The sequence below is a fragment of the Pseudorasbora parva genome, chromosome 7 (assembly GCF_024679245.1).
Source record: "Pseudorasbora parva isolate DD20220531a chromosome 7, ASM2467924v1, whole genome shotgun sequence".
Lineage (NCBI taxonomy): Eukaryota > Metazoa > Chordata > Actinopteri > Cypriniformes > Gobionidae > Pseudorasbora > Pseudorasbora parva.
Window position 1 is genome coordinate 20,105,077 of NC_090178.1, and position 11,381 is coordinate 20,116,457.

Consider the following 11,381-nt stretch of genomic DNA (forward strand, 5'->3'; position numbering starts at 1 on the left):
GAAATAATAGAGAATGAAGGAAAACAGAGTTTCCGTTTCACTAAGACACTCAGCAAAAGATAGGCTGAGTCAGGTTTGGCATTAGTTTATCATCTGAAGACAGGAACTTCACTTGCACATTTTAGGTCTTGAAATTCCCCAGGTGATCTGTTTAATATTGTTGATAATCTTTAAATAAGTATAGAATGTTTTTAAGATCTAATGTGTTTATAAAGATGTCTAATGCAACCCAAATATAATATGCATATACTGTATTCTACAGAGTAGATGGAAGGGGAAAAGTAACTGTTTTTAATGGACTGTGACTAAATGACCGAGTATTGACTTTTGTTATACATTAAATCAATACGCAGTCAGAACTATTGAAGATGAGTATCTTATAAAGCAGTCTTGCTCATGATATATCTCAAATATTAGGCTATATTGGTTACATTTTACAATAAGGTCTAATTTGATAAACTTAGTTATTAACTAAAATAAACTAACAATGAGAGATCCATTTGTTACATTTTTGAGGTTGAACTAAAGTAGTTAATGTTAATTAAACTTTGCTTTAAATCACTATATTAATTATATTATATTATATTATATTATATTATATTATATTATATTATATTATATTATATTATATTATATTATATTATATTATATTATATTATATTATATTATATTATCAACTGCAAGACAAACCAAGTTAAAGAGCATTCTTTTGCCAAATAAGACTCTTCTAATGATGCATAATGGTGACCTCTAGTGTTAAAATAAATCACTGCATACTTTCACTTTCACATAATTACTTTAAAAAAAGTTTTTAAATTGTATATATTTTTTTGGTTAAATCTCTAAAATATCATATGTGCTGCAGTAGGTCACATGATTTGCCAAGTAAAGGCTGTGTGTGTGCATTTATGCGTGTGTGTTGGTGCACAGATTCATTGATGAAAAATTAAATCTCTTAATGTTAATCACTGAATGTTTAAAACATCTTCAAAGAAAATGTAAAAATGCACTCCATGCTGTGTATGACATACTAAAATATGACTACTATATGCATCAAAGCAAAAGTAACATGTCTTTTGTTGATTTGAAGTGTAGAGGGGTCATGTCATTTTTTTTTCTAGAAGTTTCAGAACTCAAAACTTCCTCGGCAATTCAGAAAAGAACATTGTTTCCAAAAATTACCCACATCCTTTTTTTTGTTTCTACATTAAACACTATAAAGGTATAAAATATCCAAATAGGTATAGCCTATAATATAAATACATATAATTGTAATTTTTATTTATTGCCAACACATTATTTTTTTAAAATCAAATTACACTTTTGTTTGTGGCACATTTAGCTTGGCCTTCATTTAAATGCATTGAACTTAGGTTGGAGGGAACTGGGAATTAATTCTCTAGGTTAGTGAAGTGATGAGCGTATACTGTCAGACAGACAGTAAAATTTACCAGGACTACTGGGCATGATAGAAAAAGATACTAATAGCCTACGTTATATGCATCTGAGTTTTGCACTTATAGGTTAAAACAAAACTCTATCTATCTATCTATCTATCTATCTATCTATCTATCTATCTATCTATCTATCTATCTATCTATCTATCTATCTATCCATCTATCCATCTATCTATCTATCTATCTATCTATCTATCTATCTATCTATCTATCTATCTATCTATCTATCTATCTATCTATCTATCTATCTATCTTAATGTTCGTAGAACCAATGTGCAATTTATCAAACGCGTTATGCCAGGAGGACGGAGCATTTCTGGGCTTCTAGGCGATCCATACATACAACTGCTGCCTGCTATTCAGCAGCGCCTTACGCGGTGTGGCTTTAACTTTAACATTCACCCGTCTCATAGTCTTCGCCATTGACCACAGTAAAAATGCGTTTACCGTGGTTTTTCATCAGTCTAGTAGTGACTGTGTTGTGTGCAGAGGGCAGCGATGTGCTCGAGCTCGGAGACTCTGACTTTGACCGGAGCGCTGCCTTGCACGAGACTCTGCTAGTTGAGTTCTTCGCACCTTGGTATGTCCCAGTCCCAGATATGTTATAATTGTGAAAAAGTAGCCTATCATTTTGCAGCAATCTGTACAGCGACAAGAGCTTAAGCTGGGGTTTCCTTCATGTTTATATCTGGATTTGTGTAGTAGACAGTGACGAAGGTAGTGTTAATGCACGAATCTAAATTATGATTTGCATTAAGCTAAATTATGATGCACATTCACAATCCTGTTTTAAATAATAATGAATGCCTTTAGATCCATTTGAACCTGAAACTGCCAGTTAAAATAGTACAATGCCTTAATGTATCATTAACATCCGTTGTATGATGATACCACAGGTGTGGTCATTGTCAGCGTCTCGCTCCAGAATATGAGGCTGCTGCCACAAAGCTGAAAGGGACACTGCCTCTGGCAAAGGTGAGAAGTGATGGACCCGTCAGTTCCTGTTACCTAGCTCAATCTTCAGCCTTCTGTATGCTACACAGTTGACTCAGTCTGAAACATTATGTTTTATATATAATTCTATGGTGGATGTGTCTCTTTCCTGTTCTTTGATCAGGTTGACTGCACTGTGAACTCGGAGATCTGTGAACGCTTTGGAGTGAATGGATACCCCACCCTTAAAATCTTCCGCAATGGAGAAGAAGCTGGCTCTTATGATGGACCCAGAACAGCAGGTTGATATTTTGTTTCCATCAATACAGCAATATTCTAAAGTTTGGGGTTAGTAAGGTTATTTTCTTAAATGTTTTAAAAGAGGTCTCTAATGCTCACCAAGGCTGCAATTATTTAATCAAAAATACAGTAAAACTGTAATAATGTGAAATATTATTATAATTTTAAATAACTGATTTCAATTTAATATATTTTAAAATAAATTATTCCTATGATGGCAAAGCTGAATTTGGATAACATTTGGTCGTTGTTGAAAATCGCTGTGCTGCTTAAAGGTGCCCTAGAAGGAGTTGAAACAATATGTTAAATTGTTCTCTGATATCTACATAGAGGGTATGTGGCTTATTTAAGGGCAAAACTTGTCCAGATACAGTTTTACAGGTCCATTTACAACCCTAGAAATTGTCCCTAGGATGTAATGCTCCGTTTTTGCCTTATTTGGAAGGCTCATGAATATTAATTAGGTTATTTCAGCAGATCACAAGTGCAGTTGTTCAGCAATGAGGCTTGTGAGTCCTGACAGAACACAGACCGACTGAATGACACTTTAAGCAGAACATCTCAAATTGAGATTGCTAAAATGCAGCTTACTTGTTTATTGGTGTTTTCACAACATTTGTGAAACAGTTTCACGACACTTTCTGCTTAAAGTGTCATGTTAACCAATCAGAGCACACGAGAGATAGAGAGCTCGCATGAATATAGTTGCCAGATTGCATAAGTTTAGATAAAACCACGATTGTATACGTGTTCTTTTATACAGAAAAGCTGGGGATTTAAACGACTGAAATATGGTAACTGCAAGCACGAACACTCCCCCCCCCCAAAAAAACAAACAAAACCAGTGCTTTTTGTTCAAATTGTAATTTTTTAAAGTACATTTTAGACTCGTCTTTTTTCGTCAACAATATTGCATGTTTATATAACGTGAGTCACAATCAGTTGAGGGCTTCAACAACAATTTTTAAATGACAATATCCTAGCCGGACTACTGTTGTCAGTGATATAAATATCTCTGTCTACTGACATATCAGGGCTATTTTATAATAAATTGAAATACATTTCTTACATACATTTCCTTTAATATTTTAGTGGAAACCATGATGTATTTGTTTTTCAGGATTCTTTTGTGAATAGAAAATTTAAAAGGAAAGATTTTGTAACATAAAGGCCTTTACTGTCACTTTTGACCAATTCATCCTTTTTGAATAAAAGTATTAATTTCTTTAAAAAAATATAGAACTGACCCCAAACTTTTGAGCACTATTCTATTGTATGTTTTATTTTGTGGTTCCCTTTTTTGTCTGTAACTATTTTAGTTATTTGCGTACCTATATCTTGATCTGAAATAGATGGCATTGTGAGCTACATGAAAAAGCAAGCAGGCCCAAGTTCTGTGGCTCTGCACAGTGAGGCAGATTTGGATTCTTTTGTCGACAACTACGAGGCCAGTGTGGTGGGTGAGTTGAGTTTGTAATACCTGCCGAAGCATCTTAAATCGCTCCTGTTGCAGAAGGTCAAAACCAAATCAGATTTGACTTGTGCATTCATCTTTTGGAACTGAAAGAGGCTGAAGTTCTCTCCTTTCTTCTCTTGCCCTCTTGTCTCTTTGTTCATCTCAGGCTTTTTCTCTGGGGAAGATAGTGCACAGCTTGCAGAGTTTCTGAAGGTCTCCAGTGCCTTGAGGGACAGCTATCGATTTGCTCATTCCACTGATGTGGGAACAGGCCTGAAAAATGGGGTAGATAAAGAGTATGTATGACATAGAGCATGAAGGAAACATCCATTTGTGAAACTAAGCAAACTATGATCAGTATTTTATGTTAAAGTATGTCCTCAATGTCCCTTTTCCCTCTAGCTGGCAGGGATAGTGCTAAACAAAACATTTCTCAATCAAAACTTGATATATTGATATATCAAAAAATGATATATTGCTCAAATACCAACCTGTTAAGGGACTGTTAAGAGGTGATGGTTAAAGGGGTTGAACACATGTAAACTATGAAATCTTCTTTTGTAATGAATGAAAATGTTAATATTTGGTACAAACCCGATTCCAAAAAAGTTGGGACACTGTACAAATGATGAATCAAAAAGGAATGCAATAATTTACAAATCTCATAAACTTTTTATTTTATTCACAATAGAATATCGATAACATATAAAATGTTGAAAGTGAGACATTTTGAAATGTCATGCCAAATATTGGCTCATTTTGGATTTCATGAGAGCTACACTTTCCAAAAAAGTTGGGACAGGTAAGGACCAATAAGAGACCGGAAAAGTTCAGTGTACATATAAGGAATGGCTGGAGGACCAATTTGCAACTTATTAGGTCAATTGACATATCAGTAAGCCCCACCCTTACCCCGCCCCAAGTTACTGTTGCTAACGCGGACAAACAAAGGGATTTGCTATGTCTTACAATGACAGCTGTCATTGTAACCTCAAAACCTCATCCCAATATGTTTTTGGACACAAAATGTAGCTTATACCCCGCCTGAATGATGACCAAACTTTACTGATGGTTTAGGAAGTTTATTACATAGTTTTTCACTCCAAAAAATCACAGTAAGAGCTAAACAAACAAAGTGTGCACATTAATGTCTCACTCACAAACTCTCTCTCTCTCTGTTGCATTATCATTACCATACACAGCAAATGACACAAAAAAACACTCATACAACTAACAATAAACAAATATACAGACCGTGTGCCTTTTCGTGGGTGCAGTTTATAACTGGTAAATCTATCTACAAAACAACTCTGATAAATTGCATGCGAGGTCTCCCTTTCACTACCCGTAATTTATAATACCCATCAAAATAGGAGTCCCTCAACTATAGTAAGACAGATAATGTAGACCTTAAACATATTTAAACTCACAGAAATATCAAAAATGTTTACAAAAACGAACTAAACGATCCAGAAGAATATGAGAAGAAGCCTCATTACGACCACAGATGATAACATCCAGGATCAACACTGTTCATGTACCACAGGTTTAGGTTAAATTAATTTATATGTAACCATCTAATATGGAGAGATGCACTGAAATGTACACCATCGTTTATGTGTTTTTGATTTAACATGCACCGTTACATGAGAACAGTTAGTTACCTAACACTTACTTTAATCATAACTTAGAGTATGACAACCAAAAAATAAATCTTCTCAGGATACCTGGAATCAGTGTTACAGTAACCCAGGAACATTGTTTTACCATTTTTGTAGCAGAAACACCATCAAACCGATGAGAGCATCAGATTCTCCAATGTTTCTCTATGACGCTGAAACCTAAAGATGTCTGAGTTCCGGTGCTCGTGCAACTGATGCAACTGCTATTGGCTCATCTGTGTTCGAGAGGAGGGGCTTACTGATAGGTCATTTGGCAACATGATTGGGTATTAAAAGAGCCTCTCAGAGTGGCAGTGTCTCTCAGAAGTCAGGATGGGCAGAGGATCATCAATTCCCCCAATGCTGCAACAAAAAAGAGTAGAGCAATATCAGAAAAGAGTTTCTCAGAGAAAAATTGCAAAGAGTTTAAAGTTATCATCATCTACAGTGCATAATATCATCCAAAGAATCAGAGAATCTGGAACAATCTCTGTGCGTAAGGGTCAAGGCCAGAAAAACATATTGGATGCCTGTGATCTTCGGGCCCTTAGACGGCACTGCATCACGTAGAGGAATGCGACTGTAATGGAAAATCACAGCATGGGCTCAGGGATACTTCCAAAAAACATTGTCGGTGAACACAATCCACCATTCCATTCGCCATTGCCGGCTAAAATTCTATAGGTCAAAAAAGAAGCCATATCTAAACATGATACAGAAGCGCAGGTGTTTTCTCTGGGCCAAAATGGATTGTGGCAAAGTGGAAAACTGTTCTGTGGTCAGATGAATGAAAACGTTTGGCGCATCATAAAGAGGAAGATGCGACAAAGAAGACCTAAGACAGTTGAGCAACTAGAAGCCTCTAAAAGACAAGAAGGGGACAACATTCCTATTCCTAAACTTGAGCAACTGGTCTCCTCAGTCCCCAGACGTTTGCAGACTGTTATAGAAGAGGGGATGCTACACAGTGGTGAATGTGTTGATCTCATGAATTTTTCCCTTTAAAATTATAAATTTTCTTAGTTTAAACATTTGATATGTAATCTATGTTTTATTTTGAATAAAATATTGAAATTTAAAAATTTCATTCACAATTGTTTTTATTCACAATTTGTTCAAACCTTTTTGGAATTGGGTTTGTATATCAAGATGAAATGTACATTTTGAAATGTAATTTTTCATCAGGGTCTCAGTTTCAGAGCTTTTTTTTTCCAGGAAAGTACTGCCATCAGCCTGATTGCTTTATTTTTTTAATAAATGTATTTCTCCAAGTCTAAGAAATAATTTTAAATGGCATACATTTATATAATTCAGAGAACATTTACAGATAATGTACAACCCATTAATTGCATTGCAGCTACTGTTTGTTTCTAATATTGGTATGATTCTGTTTTTGTTTTTTTTGCATTGCAGGTGTGTTTTGCTGTTCCGCCCCCCTCGCTTAAACAGCAAGTTTGAGGACAGTGTGGTGAAATACACAGAATCCATTTCGGTTTCCACTCTACGTACATTCATCAGAGACAATGTGTATGTTTGTTTTATGCTTTTGTATTTTGTTGGTGATTGATCAAACAGTTTTAACCCCACATAAAAAATGAAATTTGATTTATTGTGATGTTTACCCATATGTTCCTATTTCTGATTTTGTTCATTTCCCTTTTCTCTGCTTTTAGATTTGGTCTATGTCCACATCTAACCACAGAAAATAAGGACAATCTGAGAGGAAGTGACCTGCTCACAGCGTATTACAATGTAGATTACGTGCGAAATCTCAAAGGCACAAACTACTGGAGGAACAGGTGAGCGCCCAGTTATTAGAACGTCAGTGCATTCTTTCTCTTTCTCTATTTATTTTTCTTGGTCTCTCTCAGAGTAATGAAGGTGGCGACACAGTTCCAGGATCGAGGTCTGAGTTTTGCAGTGGCCGATCGACAGGAGTTCCAGGATGAGCTTGAGGAGGAGTTTGGTGTGGGTTCGTTTGAGGGAGGAGACATTCCCCTCGTCACCATCCGGACCAGAGCTGGACACAAGTACTCCATGCAGGAAGAATTCACGTGAGTCTTGCAACACGTTAGCGTCCAAATGCACATATTTGCATCCAGTAGGGCACAATCAATAGATTTTAGAGAAATCAATAGATTTTAGAGAAATCTATTGGTTTTAAAAAGTTTTAAAACTTTAGTCTTTGTTTGGTTCTGTAGTCGAGATGGCAAGTCTCTGGAGAGGTTCCTGGAAGATTACTTTGCTAAAAGATTGAAACGATATGTGAAGTCTGAACCTGTTCCAGAGTCCAACGATGACCCTGTCAAGGTACATGGACCCCCACAAAAGTGTTTTTGTCTTTGATTGTTTTACTGGTATAAATCACATATGTGGTTCCACAGGTCGTGGTTGCTGACACATTTGATGAGATTGTGAATGATCCAGAAAAGGATGTGTTGGTTGAATTTTATGCTCCCTGGTGTGGCCATTGCAAGAGCCTGGAGCCCAAATACAAGGAGCTTGGAGAAAAGGTTTTTTAACACAATTTATATACATTATAAAAAATGTATCAGACATACAGTACCATTCAAATGTTTGGGTTGGTAAGATTGTTTCTGAAAGATGTCTAATAAGGGCAGTTCACATCAAGAACGTTTATCTAGCAATCAAATTATTTATATAGCACTTTTACAATGACGATTGTTTCAAAGCAGCTTCACAGTGTTAAACAGGACAATATTGCAACAAAATTTGATTTGTCGTTCTGGAGAAAACAGTGATGTTATCATCCTATTTTAATTTATCATAGAGCGACAATGTTGACAGATCAGTATTATACTTTATATAATGAAATAAGACCTAATTAATTAATTTTATTAGTTACCTATATTAGTGTCCACACTAATTGCTGATCATGGCCTATAGCGGGTGTGACATTTTTTGAAGTCCACTTTTACACTCCTTTTCCAACAGTTAAATCAACAAATAAAGGAGAACTCTGAGAGCACTCCATAATATATATTTTTGATTATACCATCTAGATGCTCAATATTGATTGAGTGAATGCACGTTTTAAACAGATTATTGTACCCGTAAGTTAATCAATGCTCTTAACTAATGCGCTGCTGCAGAGCAGAAAGAGCCGAAATCTGTGTGAAATATAATGACCCACAGACAAAAGACCTATTTATAAATAGGCTCTTATGTAGGAGCCATAGCCTTTTGGGCAGCAATGTCATATGCCATAGCTGTGCAAAAGGCAACCTGCATTCGATTCTCGTCTCAAGGTTCAGACATAGTTGTTGATTTTATGGTGTCATCAGCAGCAACTAGTCTGAAGTCATTCAACCACTAGTCCACACCAGTGGACGATTTCATTCTGTTTATTCTACGTTCGGGCTGCAGTATTGTCGTCTGTTGCTTTAAATGCTCACGCTCTTTAATGCACGATGGATTCTGATGGCTGTAATGTTTTTATCATTCATCAACTGGAAAAAAAAACCTTCTGAAAGTGATTCCAACACTAGTTTCTGTGTGCCGTTATAGTTATGGTGTGGACTTGTTCTTTTATATTTAGAATAATTTTTAGAAATACATCTTCATCATTATTTTTTTTTATAGATATCATTATTAGTGTGTTATGCTCTCCATGGCTGCATTTATTTGTTCAACAATACAGTAAAATAATTCAGTAATGTTGTGAAATATTACAACAATAACTATAATTATCAGCAGATATTACTGTAGTTTTCAGTATCACATGACCTTTCAGAAATCATTCTAAAATGCTAATTTGATACTCCAGAACCATTTCTTGTTTTCAATGTAAAACTGTGCATTATTTTAGGATTCTTTAAGATAAAAAACAGCATTCATTTGAAATCAAATCATGTAACATTAAAAATGTCTTAACACGTTACTCATTTGAATGCATTCAGCCTTGTTAAATTAAAGTTTTAATTTCTTTAAAAAACATCTTACTGACCTTAAACTATTGAACTGTAGTACCAATCAAGAAATAAAGCACCTATGGACCTCATGCTCATTATCTGTATTTTGTGTGCATGTGTTTTAGCTCTCTGGGGACCCCAACATTGCCATTGCTAAAATGGATGCCACGGCTAATGATGTGCCTCCAAATTATGATGTCCAGGGGTAACATTTTGTGCCTTTCTTTATGTCTCTGATCTATTTATGGTTCATTATAACAGATATTCAGGTGTTTTTGCTCTCGAGTCATCACCTGTTTTGTCTATTCTGCAGATTTCCAACCATTTACTTTGTGCCCTCTGGTCAAAAAGACCAGCCAAGGCGATATGAGGTGAATATATAATCATGTACACACACAGATTACAAGACAAATTACTACAATTTTGCTTAAGCATTTCTGTCCTGCAGGGTGGTCGTGAGGTTAGTGACTTCATCACCTACCTGAAGAAGGAGGCCACAAATCCGCTTATCCTCGACGAATCAAGAGATGAGCTGTAAACACACATAAAGATGCTGAATTTAGACCAGACCAGATATGTCACACGCAGCTATTCATCACGTCCATTGGGATCATCAAAGCACATGATAAAATTCATCACTTGTAAAATGTTGGTCAATACACAACTGGACACATAAGGAATGTAGTTTACAATATTTATAGTTAAAATACTGTTTTGACATCAGTTATTTAACAATCTGTTGCCAGGTTGCCCTATTTTTCATTTATTCTTTTTTTTTATTATTATAACAAAATGCACTGCATATGTAAAATATGCTAATTACCTGTCTCTTTATTTAAAGAGAGAGTGTTTATAGGTCACTTAAGAGGATTCACTGCTTGCTGGCTTGTTTAGTTTACAAAATATTGAAATGTTTTTGTGTTTGTACTTTATTTACACAATCTCTTCGTAGTCCGTTCAGATATTACTATAAAACTTTGTTTCAAGTGTATAGGATGTTAGATATTCTGTAAGCAGTTGAAGACTGTACAATAACAGTCTGTGAAAAGAGTTGGGGTGCCTCTACTACCTCCTCATGTCTGTCTTATCAAATTTAAACTTCTATAAGGGCTTATCTTGGATTGCATCCTCTATCCACACATGTGAGGACATGAGACGTTAATAACTGTTCCCAGGCTAGTAATCTTTTAGAAGTTTGACACTTATTTCGCTTATGTAATCACAATGGGGAATGTTTTGTGTTTGCGGATACAATAAAGAAATGGACAGACATCTTACTCTGTGTATTGTAGCATATTTTGTTGTATTTTACATAGAGTACTGTTCAAAAGGTTGTACAGCAAGATGTGCATTTTATGATTCAAAAACAGTTGTAAAAAATGTAACTATTTAAAAGCATAAAATAGGTTTAGTATAAATGTAGACAAATATTGTCGTTATATATTTTCCTTTGTAAATCAATAAAAAAAAAATTTATATTTTAAACTAATGTATATGACATAAACTAGGATTATTATTAAACAAAATGTATATTTTGATTTAAAACTTAAATTTGAATCTAGGATTTATCTTGAGAGCTCTCAGGATTCTTTCGAGAACTTTTCTGTTCTGCTATAGTTTAGACCCGCCTACAAGCATTGGT

General features: G+C 35.2%; 1 protein-coding gene across 1 annotated transcript; it reads left to right on the forward strand.

Annotated features, from left to right (window-relative positions):
- The first annotated feature begins 1,779 nt into the window (after positions 1 to 1,779).
- pdia7 (protein disulfide isomerase family A, member 7) lies at positions 1,780 to 11,016 on the forward strand. The gene is made up of 13 exons (XM_067449623.1): positions 1,780 to 2,037; positions 2,354 to 2,432; positions 2,575 to 2,692; positions 4,043 to 4,150; positions 4,313 to 4,442; positions 7,221 to 7,334; positions 7,481 to 7,606; positions 7,679 to 7,861; positions 8,009 to 8,117; positions 8,192 to 8,320; positions 9,865 to 9,944; positions 10,053 to 10,110; positions 10,188 to 11,016. Exons 1-13 carry the CDS (start codon positions 1,895 to 1,897, stop codon positions 10,275 to 10,277), a joined length of 1,467 nt encoding a protein of 488 aa, XP_067305724.1. The 5' UTR covers positions 1,780 to 1,894; the 3' UTR covers positions 10,278 to 11,016.
- Positions 11,017 to 11,381: the final 365 nt, after the last annotated feature.

What these genes read in the sequence shown, in the direction of transcription:
- pdia7 (XM_067449623.1), top strand. Translation starts at nt 1,895, where the DNA reads ATGCGTTTACCGTGGTTTTTCATCAGTCTAGTAGTGACTGTGTTGTGT. An exon ending in GTTGAGTTCTTCGCACCTTG is followed by an intron (nt 2,038 to 2,353) that starts GTATGTCCCAGT and finishes ATGATACCACAG; the next exon opens with GTGTGGTCATTGTCAGCGTC. An exon ending in ACAAACTACTGGAGGAACAG is followed by an intron (nt 7,607 to 7,678) that starts GTGAGCGCCCAG and finishes GGTCTCTCTCAG; the next exon opens with AGTAATGAAGGTGGCGACAC.